The 19751-nt window shown below is 45.9% G+C and overlaps 1 protein-coding gene across 1 annotated transcript in view; it reads right to left on the bottom strand.

The window, feature by feature from the left end:
- Positions 1 to 19751, bottom strand: part of ehbp1 (EH domain binding protein 1) — an 84480-nt gene that overhangs the window by 37381 nt on the left and 27348 nt on the right. Inside the window, exons 11-15 of the mRNA XM_068740960.1 lie at positions 11614 to 11792; positions 11052 to 11100; positions 6178 to 6987; positions 4868 to 4909; positions 4536 to 4682 (exon numbers count right to left, since the gene is read on the bottom strand). Coding sequence (XP_068597061.1) covers positions 4536 to 4682; positions 4868 to 4909; positions 6178 to 6987; positions 11052 to 11100; positions 11614 to 11792 — 1227 coding nt within the window. The remainder of the gene's footprint in view (positions 1 to 4535; positions 4683 to 4867; positions 4910 to 6177; positions 6988 to 11051; positions 11101 to 11613; positions 11793 to 19751) is intronic.

Below are 19751 nucleotides of genomic sequence, written 5' to 3'. Positions count from 1 at the left end.
AAGCATTGCTTCAGATTTGTCTTTGCAGGTTCTCAGAAATCAACAAGAGTAAAAATGAATCAACTTGAATTCAGTTGAACCAAACTTTTAACAAGTCCAGGAAGAGGCTTGATGTCTAAATAATGACTGATGTTTCACGCCAAAGCATAATTCCATCTGATGACTGATGAATCAACTGGAGCGGAAACAAACAAACACCAAAGCCACACTTTTAACTACACCGAGACATGCATGTCCCCTTAAATCAATGTTAGTCTTTGTGTCACAGCGGTAGACAAAATGTTTTGTTTAGAAGTCATCATCACTCAATAAATAGCATCTCTTGACTGTGTCGGTTTCTCAGGCATTCAGGTCGAGGTAAATCAAGAAGAAGAAAAAAAAAAAAAAAAAAAAAGAATCTGCTGGACATCAGTTCAAAGAAACTGAAACAAGTCCAGTTGATTCTTTTTCTGCTCGCCTTGATCCCTCAGGCTGAATGGAAGAGGTGGCTGTAAAATAGTTTTCTATTGATGTCTAAAGTCAAAGCCTAATTCCTTTGGTTAATGAATCGCCTAAGGTGGAAACAAACAGACACACACCTTAACAATGCCCTCTTAATTGTGCACAGACAAGAGAGTTAAGTGTCACGGCTAACAAATGTACCGTGGGCACACGCAAAGGCAGGTATTTCTGTCTGTCACAGAGGTACAAAACGCAAATGTATAAAGAAAGGAAGAAAGAGAGAGAAAGAGAGGGAAAGAAAGAAAGACAGAAAGAAAGCGAGAGAGAAAGGGAGAAAGAAAGAAAGATGTGCAGAGAGAGAGAGAGCTGTCTGGCTCGTTAACACACACACACACACACACACACAAGAAACTGCCCAGCAAACTACTTTGATTCATTCAGAGACAATTATTAAATTAAAAAAGAAAAGGCAAAGTGGACGAGGAGGGGAGGAAGAGGGAGAACAGGGAGAAGAAAGGGACGGCAGCCATATTAAAATGAGACCTGGAGAAAAACTATTACCGCTGGAAGACAGCTGAAAAGAACAGGAGGAAGGAGAGGAGGAGGGAGGAGAGGACAAACTCTGGACAAAAAAGGAGAGGAGAGCGCTCAAGGCTATATTTGCATTTTCAAAACGCACACACACACACACACACACACACACACACACAAATATCCTGCAATCAGGAATTGTTTTCTGGAGTTGAAACATTTGTGAACAAAATCACAAAGTTCACATTTCCACTTGTCCCCAGTTTGGCATCAGAGACAGGATAAAAAATAAAAAAAAGATTTACTTGGACACGCTTCAGTGTGGTCAGACCGAATCAGCAATGTGTTTTTCATCTTGCAGAACCTTTAGGAATGTCAAGGTTCAGCCAGAGGGCTTTGTTTTGGCCACCAGTGATAGAAGTGAAAGAGAGAAGGAAAAAGGAGAATAGAGGAGAAAATGAGGACACCGACGCAGTCAAATCAGGATCAGAGGGCAGACAGCAGATGGGATTAGATGACAACACCCACAGGTCACAACGGCAGAGACCCAGGAGTCCCCTCCACCCCCCGAGAGGAGAGGGAGCAGCGGAGGAGAAGGGAAGGAGGAGGAGGCGGTCGGCAAAAATCAAACGGGACCCAATTAGAGGAATCACAACGAGTCAGTGAGCAGGGAAAGTCTCTTACCTGGAAAACACCAAGGCATGTGCACACACACACACACACACACACACACACACACGCTATACACTTACACATAGTTTTGCTTTAAACACACATACAGGAGCGTATGATGGCACAACGTCATGCATACCAACAGACATACATACACTTCCAGGCCCGGCGTGAATCCTGATAATTAGCCTGGCCAGGCCGGTGTGAAATTACTGTTCCCATCTGCTAATGGGTGAGGAGACCTGAAGCGAATAAACACACAAGCACACACAGACACACAATCGCACTGTCACTACACTCTAAACGCTCAAACACAGGAGTGGCGGAAAAGACAAGAAGAGGAGGAGGAGGACAAATAAGAAGCGGAATTCTGCAGTATGAAGGAAAAGAGAGAAGAAAGTTTAGGAAAGTTGAACGATTATCCGTTCGGCTGCTGTGTGGTAGGATGTAGCAACATTACATTAAAGGACATGTATGCACTGAGACTACTGATGTGTTGTGAAAGCCACCTGTGAGGAGGAGGAGGAGGAGGAGGAGGAGGAAGGCTCAAATCTATTTGCAGTACTGCTTGTTTATCAAAGATCACAGACGGTAGGAGAGACAACACAAACTAGAACAGGAGGATGAGATGCACATACATAGGACTGGGGGGGGGGGGGGGGTATAAAGAAAAAAAAAAGGTGAACACAAAAGGGGGGACAGAGTGTGAAAGAGAAAGTGACTGAGAAGACAGGGAAGGAGAGAGAGAGAGCTGAACCGGTAACCTCAGATGAAAGAAGCAGTCACTGTGGGCTACAATTAGGAATGGCAGGAGGGAGAGCAAAGGTCAGGAGCACACACACACACACCACACACACACACACACGCACACACACGCACACACACACACACACACACACACACACAAACACACACTTGTATTTACATTGATAGAGGTGACTGTGTGTCAGAGATGTGCTATTATTACTGAGGAGAAAAAGCTCAGGAGACTGCAGGATGACAGAAAAGAGGGATTCCTGCTCAACTGGCAACATTTGGTCGTTGATTTCTTTTTCTCTCGTGGCTTTGCAACTAAGGAGGCATCTTTAATGATCAATTCGTCTTTCAATATCTTCGACTGATCTTTTCAGAATATTTTGCTTCCGAGTTTAAATTGACAAAGTCTAAAATTCGGAGGAAACTTTTTCTTTCTCGAGCCCCTTATCTGTGCTGTGACAGCGACACCTCCAGCTAAGACGGCTAACGTAGCCTCCTCCTCTCAATCAGTCTAAATCATTCTGCCGTCTCGACCGAAGCCACTTCCATGGAAGAACGCCGCCTGCTTTAATTGAATTAAATTATACCTTATGCATGCTAAACCACAAAGCACCTACTTAGATGGATGGAGAGTTAAATGAGAAAAGCTTTGGGCCTCTCCAGCTGATAACATGGACGCACGCACACACACACACACACACACGCACACACACACACACCGCACGCGCTAATCAAAACAAGACATCAAGTAATCTAATCACTAACAATTATCAGCACATTGGCCTCAAGGCCAGTCGTATTCCTTTGATCAATGTTTTCTATTAAAAAAAGTGTAAACAATTCAATACCACCCCCTCTTATGCATGGGAGCGATGTGTGTGTGCTTGTGTGAATATGTGAGTGGTTATTAACCAATTGTCCTTGGGAATGAGTAAGGAAATCTGGGGGGGGGACAGGAGGGGGGGGGGGTGTCCGGCGACTTTAAGGAGCTAATCTAAGTGAAGTCAGCCATCTTTCCGCGCAACAAGGGATGGAAGAGGACATTTTTTTTGTCGCTAAGGAAATATATCGGCACTGCAACAGCTTTGAGAAACGCCTTTAATTTGCCCCCCCCTTCTGAAGACTTTCAACACCACCAGTCCTTGAAAGTTCCTCATTTATTTTCTCAGATTATGCAGAAATTGTTATTCCTGAAGCCTGCATGCAGACATTAACACGCACATTTGCATGCCTTCACCTAGATAAACTCTGACAACACACGCTCATATATATGTGAGCGTGCACACACACATACACGCATACGCTCTAAGAACCATCTAATTCAAGGGCAAATATCTCTTTAAGGATTCAGGCAGCAAATCCAGGGGCATGCAGCTGCTGCCTTTCAGATATTTTATTACCAAAAGGTATTTATTTCATTTTACCCTAAAATCCGTTGTCTCCACAAGACCTTTTTTTTCTTTTTTAACACCCTGTTTTCCTTTCTCTGAAACATTACTGAGGATTTGACCACAGTACTTTTCCAGGGTAGCTCATGGTCTATCAGCGAGCCCCCCCCCCCCCCCTCCAAGTATATTATGCTCAGTGGAGCATGCTCAGTTCAGACTCAACCATTTTATTCATGTCTTCACTAGTCCAGTTTGTTTGAACGCACTTCTGCTGACAGCCGTTAGTGGAGCCGACATCATTTTTATCCAGTAAGAGCAGGAAAATTGAGGCAGCAACATGTTGGATTGGAACGTCATAGAAATTGTCAAGATGGTCGCAGGCGCCAGTTGAAGAGAGAAATGCTTCTAGACTGGGAGGTTCCCTGAGCTGCATCTTCAACTTGTGACATTTTGCACCCAATATGAGAGTCTGAAGGGGAAGTTAATAAGAACTTCACTCTCTTCAAAGCGTTTTCAACTAAATGGACCACCAGAGGACGAGACAGTTTGGACAGGTTTCTTCAGCAGGAGGCAGGTGTGGCGGACGGTGAACAGAACAGCGCGGAGGTGACACAAAAGTCCGTAAGGGACTGGAACTCCATGAACTGCTTCGGCAAATTGAGGCAACGCTGAGGAGTAAAGAGGCAAGGACACACATGGACCTGCCTGAATCTTCACACACACACACACACACAGAAATGCACTTACATCGCAGACGCTAGCGGCTCTGTTTGGCGCGCTAACGGCCGAGTTGGGGATGTTCTTGTTGCCGGCCTTCATCGCAGCGTCTCTGCGGGCCTGCTCCAAGAGGAGTCGGGCCCTCTCTTTCAGCTCCTCCTGGCGAGACAGCACCCTCTGTGCGCAGCGAGACAAAACACGGACGGCAATGTTAATCAAACTACCTAAGAGATGCAGCGACTCCTTCCTCAGCAGCTGACATTCCACACACGTAACTTTGGATGTATGAAACTGAATTGCTTGTAGCTTCCACAGAGCCTCATTTTTCATATTTTAACAAATACAGGAACAACGAGACTCACCGTCTCACTGGGAGGACTTGATAGAGGGGCAGAAGGCGACTCCTTTAAAAGAAACAAATACTTTAACGACAAGCAAACCCAAAAGTTAGGGGATGCTCTGCTCCCCACGATACACAGGGTCTGCACGTTGGCATTATGGGGACACTCTAAATCTGAGCTCACAACCCTGTTTGGGTCCAACGGTGAGGAGAGCATGACGGCTTTGACAAGAAGGCTAAACTCACCGAGTTTAGAATTTTATCTGTGAGGTAATCCCGGCTGGATTATAAGGGTGTGAAAACAGAGCAAACGGAGCTTTTACCTTTGGCTTAGATAGATAGAGGCGCATTACAACCGAGGGGTTTACAACGGGGAAACGCATTTATCCTTCCGCCGGGTGAAGGATGCATACGGCTAAAAGCAGATCAAAAATGGGGGGCGTCACAGCTGTCATAACCCCCCCCCGCCTGCTGCAGCCCCACCTGCCCTGTGACCTTCTGACTTGTAAACAGGAAGCGGTAATCTTAGGTTAACCAATGCAGCAATATATTCAGTGTGTGTGTTTATGTGCGCACACATACAGGTGCGTGTTAGTGTGTGTGTGTGTGTGTGTGTGTGTGTGTGTGTGAGAGAGACGAGATGAGGTGTCCTCTGTGCGAAGCGTCGCCACGCCTGAGCAGGCGCGGCACCAACTGCCATCAACTGAAGGGATGAGAAATATAATGAAAAATATAATGAAATGTCAAAGCACGGGGGTTCGTCCTGGCTGCCTTCTCGAGTCGCCACGAGTAAAGGACCCGGCCTCGACGCGTCCGGGTCTCAGCCGCGAGACAGGTGACGGCATCAGCATGCAGAGAGGAGAAACTTTGGTCTCCGCTACGCTATCAGTGAGGTCAGGATTTGATGTTTAGCCTCCTACCGCATCCTCTGTCTTATGACTGACATCACTGTGAAAGTTCCAATCAAAGCCAGGGTGCAAGGAGGAAAACCAGGACAACCCATTTAGGGGCGAGGCAGCAAAATGTGAATTAGTAAATGCCCGACAGACAGAAATAGACACAAACATGTCAGCAGCACAATGGTTGAAATGAAACAGGAAATAAAGAGGATTGTCTAAATAGCTTGTTTGAGAAACAACTGAGACTTAAAAACTCTGATTTCCTGCTAAACTCTGCTCACAACATTCTTCAACACAGTGGATCCATATCCTTTTTAAAATTCAGGAACAATAAGGTGATTCAAAGGGAAGAGCAGATAGCTGATGCTATGGAAACCATAAAGCACCATCTCAACTGGCTCTTGCTTCCGTTGTTATTTGCCCGGGGGTTTACCTGTTTCGGGGGCGGGTCCGTGTGGCTGACTGGCGGGGAGCTAACATCTGAAGCAGGTTCAGACTCTGAGTGACGCAGGCTGGCTCTCTTCTTCTTGATGAGGTCAGCGTCCCTGTTGTAGGAGCAGCCCAGTCTCTGGTGGGGTGGAGATGAGGAGGAGGAGGAGGAGGAGGAGGACGGCCCTCTCCTGGTGGGGGATCCAGGTTCTGTACTTTCCTCCCTTCTTTCCTCTACCACCTCATCCTTCTGCTGTCTGTCCATCTCCATCTCCACTCTCTGGGTTCGTTCGCTGAGGTCTAAAACGTTGGATTTGAGCACGTTCCCTCTGTCCTCAGAGCTTGATGGGGTCACGTGGGTGGAGTCTGTTCCTGAGGCGGTAAATGCTGCGCGTGGTGACGGGACAGGATGGGAACGTAAAGGTCCTGCTGCCGGCAGGCTGGCTGCTCCCACCTCAGGCTTCCAACCCCGCTCCACCACCTCTTCCTCTGTGGCGCTAGTGCCGTTAGATTCCCCTCCAGCTGAATCGACAGGCTGAGAGTTTGCAGGGCGTTGCTGCACGTCATTAAGCTCGGCATAAAACTTATCCTGATCGATGGAGGCGTTTGTGTCGGTCTCAAAGTCGCCTACCTTGTAGGTGCTACGATTGCTATTTGCCTCTATCTGCACCACATTGAGCTCCTCTCCGGAGAAGTGCGCCCGGATCTGGTACAGGTAGGTCATTACTGTCAGTTTGTCAGGGATGGCGAGCAGCACCATGTCCGAAGGTTCCAGAAGACGGGAGATACCCAGGCTGGCAAAACCGTCGTACGCCTGCCAACAACAGAAAGACACAAATTTGAAGAAATTTCTACCAATAAAAAAGTATTTAACATAACATTAAGAACTGCTGCCGAGCAGACCTAAGCTTTTGTGGACAGATATGTAGGACTGCAGATCCCAACAGAGGAGGAGTATTCTCATGCTCTATCAGTAACATCTAAACGGGGCTCCCATCCTAGGAATTCCTATTATAAAATCTTAGTTCTGACGTTGAGTCAGTTGAGATGACTTTAATTATCGCTGTCCAGAATTGCTTGATAAAGGAACAGCACTAAAAGGGAAGGCAGAACGACGATGCTTGATTAAGACCGGTTTCTTTTTCAGACATATTGGTGCATCACACGCATGATCCGTGTGTGTGTGTGTGTGTGTGTGTGTGTGTGTTCGTGTGTGTTTGCACGTGAAAGACATCTTTGGCGTGACCGCTGACAGGTCATGTCAGGGATGGTTGTCCCCGATAAGAAGCGCAGATACCCCAAGACAGAACGCTTAATCCCAAAAGGTGGGTGTGTGTCCTTATCGCCCCCCGACATCAACCTGCCCACGCTCTCCGTCACGCGTGTAATTGGTCTGATTAGAGTCTGATGAGAAAAATACAAGTTTGATTATCAAGCGACACATGAAACCCAATCCCCCCATCGCCAGATATACTGAGACAGAGAGAAAGAGAGAGAGAGAGAGAGGGAAGGGATGAAAACCATTATCACAGGCAATGACAGGTAAATAAATAGATTAACAGCACGCACACACACACACACATCCTCCCCTTCCATCTCTCCGAGGTATCACGGCTTGTATCTGGCCTGCTTGATAGCGTTGATCTAATTCCAACCTGTTGCGCCACTCGTTTGTTTCACTGCCTGCGTAGATCTCCCCAGTCTATCAATCTCTCCGTCTTTTATGGTCTCTCTCTCTCTCTGATTTCCAAACACAGTGCCAGCTTTTTCTTTTCTTTTTTTTAAACCCTTATTTACCACAGAGTTTGTTCTGAAGTGCCCGGTTTCCATTTCCCGGGCCTGTGCCAACTACAGAATCATCTATTAAATGCTTACCGTGAGCAAAGCAAACACGTAAAACATTTTAAACGTTGTCCGACGACAGACGTGGAGAGACCTGGCGTGACGGAACAGAGGGAGCACATGCAGAATAAGATGTTTCTCAATTTCCCATCTATTATAGTGCCTTTTGTGACGAGTCGTCTCTTTCACGCTCACCTCTTTTGTCTCATTCTATTGCTGGAAAGCATGTGTTTGTGCTGACAGAGATGAAGCAGGAAGAAAGGCCAGAGTGCGGGGGGGGGGGAAGAAACGGGAGAACAGAGAGGTGTTTGCCTTTGTAGCAAGCCGACTGAAGTCCTCCTCCTTACCGCGGCAGAAAGGGAGTGTGAAAGAGAAAAGAATATGGGGAATAAGAAGGCCTGATTGGGTTTCTAACAAGTATTCAGGGGAGCAAAGTGTGCTTGCATTGTTCTGCTCCTGCCCAGGGTAGGATGTGAAAGAGAGCGACAACTTTGCCGCTCAATGGGGGGAAGAAAGAAAGAGAAAAGAGCGAGAGTGGAAGAACGTGAGAGCTGCATGTGGAGGAAGAAGGGCGGGAGGCTCTCCTTCTGGGTTTTGTTTCAGGGTCGATGTTCGTCTTGACATGCGCTAGACTCTTTTTGACCTCGGTGTCATGATTTATTCTCTCAATATCTTCTCCTCATAGCGAGACTCTGACGACTGCTGAAGCAGGACCCGTCGTTGGGAGTCTTCCGTCTTTGACAGCCCACGGCTCCCGCCTCTCTACACCAGGTAAAGGACGGCCGCAGCGTCCTTTGTTGTGAGCGCACTTCACAATAAGCAACGTTTTTTTGTCTGTCTCAATACTTGAATCGCTTCCTAAAGCCTTCGGTGGCGCTCACCTGTTTGCTCACTGAAAGGGAAACCATATTAGCATTCCGGTTGACAGAGAATCGCACGAAGACCATTTCATTTAAGACCATCTGAAGTTTTCTGGAAGGAGGAGCGTTAGAACTTCAAAAAATAAACTGTTTATGGTCTTAATGTCCTCATTTCATAATCTCTGTTATATACAGTAAATATATGATTTCAAGCAGATATAATCAATCCATTTTAAGATTTGATGACGTTTAGATTTACATGTATGTGGATGGAATGGAAGTGCTTTTTATTTTATCTCCCCCCCCACCCCACACACCCAAAATTTAGAGCAACAATTTGTCCATAACGACACACACTTTTCATCATCCGGCTGGCAAAGGTTTTGGTCTGGACTAAATGTCACCGCTGCCTGCCCCAGGGTGCACCTTCTGCTCCTGCCCCCCCCCCCCCCCCCCCCTCTACTCTCTGAGTGACTGACAGCTATCTATCGCTGTCAATCATCAAAACCCCCTCCCCTCGGCCCAACCCCTCACGGTTGTGCTCAGGGAGCTTTAACCTGGTGCTTGGTGTTACACTATCAGATGGCAAGACAAATGACTTCTCCTTGGCCTCATTACACACACACACACACACACACACACACACACACGAACACACACACACGCACACACACACTCTAAAAATGCAAACTCCTCAAACGGACAGACGAACATGTGGACAGCCATCCATAAACGTGCACACGTGAACATATTCATTGATAATGGCTCGTTTCTAAGGCTGTTCAGAATACTCTCTCTCTTTTTTCCTGCCCACCCCCCCATTATTGATTGCCCTTATCTGTCATAATTCAGCACAGTCTGAGCGCACTGCAATCACTCCTCAGAGATAGACAGTGAAAGGAAAAGAGGGCTTGTCCATCAACCGGCCATGAAAAGCAGAGATAAGTCTTGTTTCTATATATTTCCATTCCTGCAGTTCCTCCTATAAATCCTATACATTCTAATAACTCTAAGCAAGACAACTTCACACGGCAACGCAGCTGGGAGCTTCCATTCCACTGTTGATACATTTAGATTTCTTTCCTTTTTCTGTCTGCGGCCTGTTTTTTCTCCAGTCGTGTCTCTCCTGGCCCGACACACACCAGCAGATGGCGTAGATCCTTGGAGCGGCTGCAGCCATTCACCAGGTATCCCCTTCCTACAGCATATTCCCATGTTACTTATATCTAACCAATTTCTTCAGGGCTACTTGAGCACCTGGAGGGGGTGAGGGGCAGTTAACAGATATGGAATTGGGTCTCTTGCTCACCTCCCACTGTGGTTATTGTCAACAGGGTAGCGTTCATGCCTAACAGGGCCACCAGAGGTTATCGCCGAGCCAGAGTGTGTATGAGAAGAGGAAATCAAGCTGCAGGAAGCCGAAGCATATCGTTCTGTGTAGCCCTCGGGAGCCAGAGAGGGGACATAGCATCTGTGTGGATATATAGATATGTATGTGTGTGTGTGTGTGTGTGTGTGATTGTGTAGTAGCAGACTGAAAGAAAAAATATCAGTGTGCATTAAAAAAAAAAAAAGGAAGTGCCGGTGGGGAAACGGGGGGCGAGGGGTGCACCTCCTACTGTGAACAGGCAGATTGTGGTGACATAGAGCGACAAGGAAAGTTGAATGCATCATTGTGTCATGCTGTAGGATCATCAATGTGTAAGGAGAGGACATGAATGAAACCAGAGGTACGTAGACATGGATTACTGTTGCAGCGTAGACCTATAAACACTTAAATATCACCCCTTGCATGCTCACACAACACACTAATAAATCACATTGATGACAGAAGACAAATATGATCTTGTAGAACAAAGACTTGCGTCTTAATGCGTCAATTAAGGAATCCACCTCACCTCTGCCAGGTGCCCAAATTGGTACTTAAATGCATCACGGCAGTATGGGACATCCTATATATATATATATAAAACACAATAATAAGATTCTGCTGTGTATTCCTGATTGTGAGAATGCCCCCCCCCCCCCCCACACACACACACTCACACACTTAAACACATAAGGTATATCCAGGGATTAATGATAGATCGCTAAATAAGGGTAAATGGAGACGTGGACAGAAGGGAGCTAAGTGGGTGTGAAGGACGCGATGGGGGGGGGGGGGGCTGCCTCATACCTTTTTGTTGTTTTCTTTAATATCCTGAGGGTTGAGGGTCTTGTAGTCTCTGGAAGAACAGTGGGGAGGTTTGGAACGGAGAATGGAATAAAGAGAGCGGCATTTAAATATGCATCACATGTAATGGCTTTAGAAGTGTAACCTGCAATTTCATAGCAGCACAATCAACACAACGAATAGAGTGGCAAATACGTAAAAAATAACACACCATAAGCACAAACACACACGTGTACCCACATACACAAAGCATGGCTGTAATTTTAAGTGCTCTGTGCAAAACATTTAAAGTATTGAATCGTGAAACTGTCATTTCAAATACCAAGCTTACAGCTTGAACCGAGTTAATGCGTGAGAAGACGACAGTCGCCTTCATCAAACATAACGACAGATAAATAAATAGCACAATGTCAAGTTAAACAACACAACCGAAGGGAGTCTTTGTCTGATCTGTGCCCACAAGTCTGCCGCTGGACGATGGGACCTTCAGTATTAGCCTGTTTTTAAATGTCACCCAAACAACGCAAGGCAGACGTTTCCGTTTCCGACTCGGTGTTCTTCGTACATTACGTCAGGCCTGAAGTGGTGCAGCAGGGCGCAGAAGGCCAGCCCGTTCCTCCAGGAGGTGGTGAAGTTGGTGATCTTCACCCCGCGGTAGTTCTTGGTGACCTCCCGGCACCAAGCCAGCAGCGACTGGCTGGCGTTGGGTTTCCCTCCCAGGACTGGGCTCGGGATGGGGCTGGGCTGCAGGGAGAGGGGGGGGGGGAGAGAAACACTTTTTATAAAAGGTCATACTTGGAAATATCCAATCGACAGAATTTGAAATGTACTGATATGATACTGATTATATTGATGTCAAAATACTACAAATCCTGTGTACTAAGTATAAAAACATGAGCCATGGTCGTGATGTTTGTCCACGTTTTCCCCACCCGTATCTCGATAACTGACCTTCTTTCGTTTGTCTAAATATCGTGAGGAAATGTGTGCATTACTGCCATATAATGAGCCCACACAAGCATCTGCACCCATTTAGACACACACAATAATGAAGGGTCGTGCTCAAACAGCGTATGACCATGGATAATGTAAACATCTTATTAATTAGCTCCGCCTTTGAAGTCTTATCTGGGTGGAAAGCTTTCCCATTAGGAGCCTTTCCTCTCCCAGACTCCAAATCCCACAAATCCTTGGTGGCACACAGACACCAGTCTCCCTCTGACGGCTAGCAGAACCAAGGCCATTCTGATTATTCAGCTGGCCGTTGACTAATCTGGCTATGGAGCGACAGATAGGGGCTAATTCGCTCAAATCATTTGGGAGAGAAATGGCAAAAATGTCACCGAGCTTTTGATGAAATTCATTAGAGACTGGAAATAAAAAAAAAATAAGTCTGTGAAATCTGTTCAAAATCCAAGTCTGCGTTGCCATTGTAACAAAATATTAGCAGAAAGATAAAAAGAAATTAAATCTGCTAAAGGTGCGTCAAATTAATTTAACTTTCAGAATCCTTTTTTATAAAACACACGGCAGAAATGTCATTCAACCTGCTTTGAGCCACACAAGCCACTTCCTGTTTATCTAACAGAACTGAACATTCTCTGGGACTGCAGGTCTCTGTTTGTGTAGCTTCTTGTACAGTGTTGTGTTACAAACCGACAGCAGAATGTAAATCTGCCAGATGATATTTAATCCCGATGAATGACGTGGCAATGCAAATCAAACCTTTGCGTGACCTTTACCGGTGAACAGTGACTAAAGACATCTCGGCTTTACGAAGCCCGACGTTGACTAGAACGAGTTAACCCAGTTTTGAAACACGCACAAACACACACAGTGGAGGCCAAAGGAAAACACAAAAACGCACTACAACGTGCCGCCTGAGCCCTGTGGTGGTAAACAAACCCCCTCTGTTGGTGGTAATTTGCTACTGCAGGAAGAGGAGGGCTCTGATGGGGGGGGGGCTTGACGGGGAAACAAAGCATGAGGTGATGGTTTTCTGGTATGACCGCGTTAACCTGAAGAGTTTATCCAGCGGTGTAGGGAGGAAATGAAAATTATTTTAACACTAAAGGCAGATTTTAAATAACATATAATATAATTAATATGGAATAGACACTAAAACAAATTCCATGTGTTAGTCTAACCTATGACCAAGAGCTTGGAATCTGCTGAGATACAGCAGCAGCAGAATCAGATGAAAGAGACGGCCACGCTCTCAAATAGTGAGTCCTAACTTCTAACCTTTGCACAAGTGTGTGTCTTTGTGTTTGTGCGCGGGTCTTGCGGGCCCCTATGGCAGTCTCATTACGAGGAGACTGTAGCGGGAGCCTGAGGGGCGGACTCTTGACATTTCCGGCTTTAAGAGAGCCTTAACCTTTCCTCACAGCTTCATCCAGACACGTTTTAGGCGGCCTTGTCAATGCCTCCGTGCCACTCACACAAAAACAAGAAAAAAAGAAGATGGGCAAACAAATAACAGCAGAGTAAGAAAGAAAAGTTCATAAAGTCAATAAAGATGACATCACCATCGCTGTTACTGCATGTGGATAAAGAGTCATGCTTAAGAGCCGGGAAAATGATTTTAAGGCACCTAACATGCAGCGCTGTTGCCTCACAACTTGTTTAAATCCCACCACCAAAACATGCAACAGAGGTGAATCTGAGATTTTAAAATTGCCCACAGGTGTGATTGTGTGTCAGCGGGACTACAGGTGGACATTAGCATCTGAATAATGCAGCTCTCCTTCATGGTTAACATCAAGCTGCACGTTGTCACTGTATAAATAAACCAATGTGACAATGGCGGCTAGATTTTAACACCTACGAAGAAACTATAAATCATTATATCGATTGTCTGTGCACACTCATTCTCCTTTGACTGAACTAAACTCGTTTGTCCGGTTGTCCTCGGCGACTGGGTGTCTGTCGTAAAAGGGGTGTTCGTGGGTTATGGAGTGCAGTGGTTCTCCCCCAGGCCTCGACCTTCTGCTTTTTCCAAGTGATGGTTGAAAGTGTCAGTCTAATTTTAGCGTTCTAATTACCCCGGATTAGCAACCAGGTGCTATTAAAGCAATTACGGTACACACATACTCCTGTATTTTGTACACTAAATAGCACAAACACACACACACCATTAATGACACGTGAAAGCGGAGTCGATCAGGTTTGTGACAACAAAAGCGTGACTCATGCTGACTTCACGTGAATCGCAGCCCGAACCGACGCGATTTTCTCCATCAGCTATCCCGCCCGTTGTTACGGCCTTTTCCAGAGAAAGGTTTGCATCCACGCGCTCCAGACATCAAATGCAGAACAAATATCATATCTGCTTTCATGGAATTGGCTAAATCTCCTCAAGACACAACCACAGGAGGAGCGAAATTTTCATGAGGCGCAGAAATGGGCCCTGATTTATGAAACAGTTTGCTGCCATGCCTAAAGGAAGGTGTGCATTTATACATATTGTGTGTGTGTGTGTGTGTGTGTTTGTCTTATCTGTCTGTGTCAATGTCGCTGAATGTGTGTGCGTGTAACAGTGACGCAGCCGTGTAGCTAGCTCGGCTCGAGGGTAGGATTAGCGGAGAGCGTTGCCTCTGCCCCCCAAACGTTCCATATTAAAAAATGAAAAGGCAACCTTCGTTTCTATCAGTGGCACATAACCTCCGCTCTTCCTCTTCCTCTTCCTCTGCTGCTGTTACACATCGCCCTAACAGCCTGAGCAATAAAATACAAGCTACTCACGAGCCATTTCATTATTCCTTATGCCTTAGCGTCAACAACAGATGGGGCGCAGGAAGAAGAAGAAAAAAAGGAAGATGGCAAAAGGCAGTGAGAGAAAAAGAAGGGGGTTAAGCTCGCAACAATGCCTGAATGACAAGATAGGAGGAAACCTGGGAATGGGAGCATCCAGGTTTCTATTGGTGCAGGTGTCAGGAATGGTATCACAGGAGGGCAGGAAGCGATTCAAGATGATGGGCGAAGCGGATGAAATGTGATATGGAAAAATAGAAGACTGCCAAAGGTCGGTTCTTGGGTCTTCAGCAAGAGAACAATTGTGCAGCAGGAAATTAGTTATTTTACATTCTGGTAATGTAAAAAAAAAGTTGCATTAGCACAGAGACGATTTAAAATATATCCTTTAGAGAAACTTTGCCACAAGAACCAAGAGTAAGCCAGACTTTAGCAACACTGAAAATGGGAAGGCTGAGGTCGAACAATTCTGACCTTAGGCTGGAGACATTCTTTGAGTTGAGACTGACCATTGCAAACACTGCTGGGCCGCTTTTCTGCCCTAAATTAAGATGGACACCCAATCCATAATTAAATGACTCAAGAGCAAGAAGGCCATCAAAAGAATTCCTTCAAAGTCTTAAAAAAGACAACGGGGGGACACTTCAAGTGGCGGCTTTGCCTCTTCCCTTTGAGGCATGACGCTTCAGTGGAAACTTAACTGGCCTCAACCTAATGACATAAACCCAAGACTCTGCAGCAAGAAAAGCACTTCCGTGTCTTTCCAATCTCACTTTCATGGCTTCACAGCAGCGTCAGGGAGTGTCAGGTTTGAGGAGGTGTTGAATCTCATACTCTTTAAAACTTGTAATCCAATCAAGAAGCCTGCAGCACACACAGACAAAAAGTCCACATGCAATTGTACATACGCACACATGTACACACAATGCACATGTGCATAAATACATACGTCAATGTCTTCAGTGTAAAGGGCACATACGGTATGAGCACACAAATTCAGGAGGCACATGCAAAGACATGCAGGACAGACACTCATACAGAAACACACACACACACACACACACACACACACACACGGATAGACAGCGCGGAACAGGACAATAAACGCCGACAATCAGCTTTATCCACACACACTTGAAATCCATTATTACCTGCTCACACTTAAGAGGAAAAAGGTTGGGGCACTTAAAAGGCCTGTTCATCCTGTTACTGAATTGCTTTTGTGATCAGCTGGGCTCCGACTATCAACATGCTCCATTATTTAATTGCATGTTCAATCTAAACAAGCAATTTGTTCTAAAAAGGACAGAGGTGGGTGGGAAAAGAATGGATGATAGCCTCGCATCGTCTTCCCTCCGTGAAATTATTCTTCAGGTTTCAAACGTCGACTGCGTGGCAGCGTGAGGCACGGAGCAAAGTCCAATCAAAAGTTCAATTATGTAAATGGAGCTGTGGAGTGGATGGAACAATAAAGAATGGGTGGGAGACAAAAGAAGAGAGCAAATGTAGCGTGAAAAATAATACACATTAACATACAAAGGAAATATCGTATTACTGCTGTAATCACATGGAGGAGGGGCTTCTTCCACAGAGAGCCGTGAGAGAAAGTGTGCGAGCGCTGGTGTGACGGCGCATTCAGGCACCTGTTAATTCAGACGTTCCGTTAATGTGTGTGAACGGGCAAAGCGAGAATGATAACCCGCGACAGATCTCGCAGATTGAAGCTTCTATCCCATAATATTAGGCTGTCCCTTCCACAAATGTTCACAAACCTCAAGGCCACAGCTTGCTGTGAAATGAAAACAGTAGAAAAATATGTAAATACATTCATCACGATGGTGAGGAGGGGGGTTTGCAGTGATTCGCTCCGATGCAGATATGTTTCACATCTAGCAGTGAACCTGCAGGCCAAGACAGAGGGCCTTTAGGCACTTGGCGGCTGAGATGTAAAATGCAAAAATCAGGAGAAAGCGGTTTCATTTTCCAGGACTGTTTCGCTTCCAAAGGCCTATCCTGCTCCGTAACCACGCAGAACGGGAAGCGGCAACGCTTTGAAACCGACACGAAAACCACGGACTGACAAAACAAAAGACCAAACCATAAGAAAAAACAGTTTGGAGGAGGCAGCACACGAAGACGAAGACGAAGACGAAGACGAAGACGAAGACGTGGACGTGCCAGTGTGCACTGTCCCTACCCGCCTGGTAGCTTGTTCAACGTGTAACGCGGAGACATGAAGTGATGAAAGTGCTGGCTTCAGAACACACGGTAGCATTATCCCACGTACAGGTTTTTTTTGTGTTTGGAGCCGGGTGGCGGTGAAATTGGGACGCCGTAAGGAGATATCTCATTAGATCCATCAAAGGAAACAAACTTCCTCCCCTCATCCTGAGGTTTGTTGAGGTTGAAACCATCACAACATAAGGGCCCGAGATCACAGGCCTTCCTGTACGCCTCAACAGGAGCAACTCCCGTCTCGCCTCGCTGTCGTAGCCCCCCCGCTGCCGATTCACATTCACAAAATGCCGAAATAAACAACTGTTTATATAACAGCGATATGAAATCATTCTGTTTACACAGATTTCTAGTTTAAATCAGACTTTAGAGAATCCAGAAAAGGGATCCAAATGCCTCAAATATTTATCCGCCACATCTTCTGATTGACAGATAGATAAATAAATAAATAATTACATACCATTTGGAGGAAGAGCATATTGGGAGGCTCTTATAAATCTCTAACATATTAATCTCCTTTAACAGCCACCGTGTTCAACAAACAAATTAGTGGCGCAATGGATTCAGAGATCAGTGGCGCAGATAGCGTTGCCATCTATCAATTAATCTAGCCTGGGCAGAGAAACTCATTAGGAGGCCACTTTAGGAATTATGTTCCACAGGTAAAGAGGCAGAGTGTGTGTGTGTGTGTGTGTGCATGCGCATGGCGGTGGGGTCTTGACACAGCAGTAGCGCAATCCCCCCTCACAACAGGCTGCCATTGTCCGGCACACTGTGGGCTATGAAGTGATGAGAGGGGTGATAGCACAGCCAATTAAAATGAACATAATTACAAAGTCACCCCCTTGACTCCTTCAGAATACACATGCATCAATACACATATACTGGGGGAGGAAGGGGGTGGTGGGGGAGAAGAGGGAGGAGGATGAGGAGAGCAGGAAGTAGCAGGATCTATCCACAAAGAAAGAAAAGTGAAACAGAGGTGTGAATACCTGATGCAGCAGTTTACCGCCGACTGAAACGACAGGCGGAAGCAAACTGATTCAGCCCGACTGTAAGTTAGATTCATTGGAAAACCCGTTTGTTTAGCAGGTCAAACGAGAGTAGACACGCATCTACGTAAAACAGATATTTTCACTTTTGCCCCAAAACAAAATCATCATTTATAAACTCCTGCAGTATCAAAATCACCCGAGCCTTCAATGGTGGCTGCGACCCGCTGCAAAAGGTTCTGGTATCCAATGTAGAGTGTTTCTTCTCTGCATCGGCTTCATTCGTCTACAGAGCTCCCCCTTAACTTTTCAGTCACATAGATAGAGGCATCAAGGCATGTCTGTAGTCTTTTTTTTTTTTTTTTTGCTATAACCTCTCTACTGGATGAATGGATATATTTAAACCCTTTTTCTTCTTGATGCGTGTGTGTGATCAGAAAGAACCAGGATCACGGATCGCATGCTAAAACTACGTGAATGATCCCAGTCTGTGATCAGTGACTTAAGTTCTGGAGATGCCACTCAGTATCGCTAAAATAAAAATAAGAGCATACACCTGTCTGCTGCAACTGCCCCAAAGAGGGGCTGGGCTGCTGCAGGGCTTCCTGCAGAGGCAATAAAACCCCTATCGTTTCTCTACTGGTTCTCCTTTCCAAACCTCTCTTGACTAATTCATGAAGACTTGTCAGTTCTTTTTATAAATCACGGAGAGTGTTTTGGCTTAATTCAATTAAACTGCAGCGGGGCTACTTAACGACGACAGGGGTAAAGGTATGGCATGACTAAGAGAGCGCCGTTTTCAAAATTATGTGGGGGGTCTCGGACCTTTCTAGGGGGTTGAAGGAGTTTTCAAGTGCACAGACTTCTATCTCCTCAGCCAAAGCCTCCTTAAACCTCACCCCAAAAACCCTGAACCCTTCTGGGTTTAAGGCCCACACACACCTGGAGCACAGGGGCAGACTCGGACCAGATTAAGATAAAGTTACCCCCCCCTATGTCATTCAAACCCCTGGCCTCTATGATCACTGGATAGAAGGACACACACAAGACAAACGGTTCGGTTCATTCTCATACACACTCAAACAGGCATGCACACACAAAGGACTTTCTGGTCATCCTCATAAGCCCTATTTGTCTGCTATAGAGCCTCTCGTAGCAGACATCAATCATGGAGGGATTAGTCAATTCCCTCTCTACACGGCGAGGGGAAACTTCCCTTCAACTCTGAAGCACGACTCTTCCAGAGATTACGCAGCGATTTGTTTTCATTTTGTTCCATCTTCATCATTTTCTGTTTGACTTGTTTTTCATCTCCCTCTCTCTCGCTATTGCTCTGCATCTTCCTTGTTCTCTCTCGCTGTAAATTTGTGAGGTAATCCCTGGCAGATAAAACTAAAGAGGATTTACCAAAGGCAGATTACAAGCGGAGCTTTGCGGAAGACCCTTTTTACACCAGACTGAGGGGAGCGAGTTCTTTTCAGAGTTTTAACTTGTGAACTCGACATGCACCCCATCAGAGGAAGAAAACTGTAAGTGGCTCATAACACATCTTACATAAACGCGCAACACACCTGCGCTCCAGCAGGGAATGAAACCGAATACGGGATGGTGCATAAACACACATTCTTACATTTGCTCTAACTCTCTTTGACTTTTCGAAGGGGACTGAAACATTCGGCACTACTTTGTGGTCAGTCGGACCTTCATACCCAGCTTGATGACA

The sequence above is a fragment of the Brachionichthys hirsutus genome, chromosome 7 (assembly GCF_040956055.1).
Source record: "Brachionichthys hirsutus isolate HB-005 chromosome 7, CSIRO-AGI_Bhir_v1, whole genome shotgun sequence".
Lineage (NCBI taxonomy): Eukaryota > Metazoa > Chordata > Actinopteri > Lophiiformes > Brachionichthyidae > Brachionichthys > Brachionichthys hirsutus.
The sequence above is the reverse complement of the archived record's forward strand: the minus strand, read 5'-3'. Positions and strand labels throughout refer to the sequence as shown.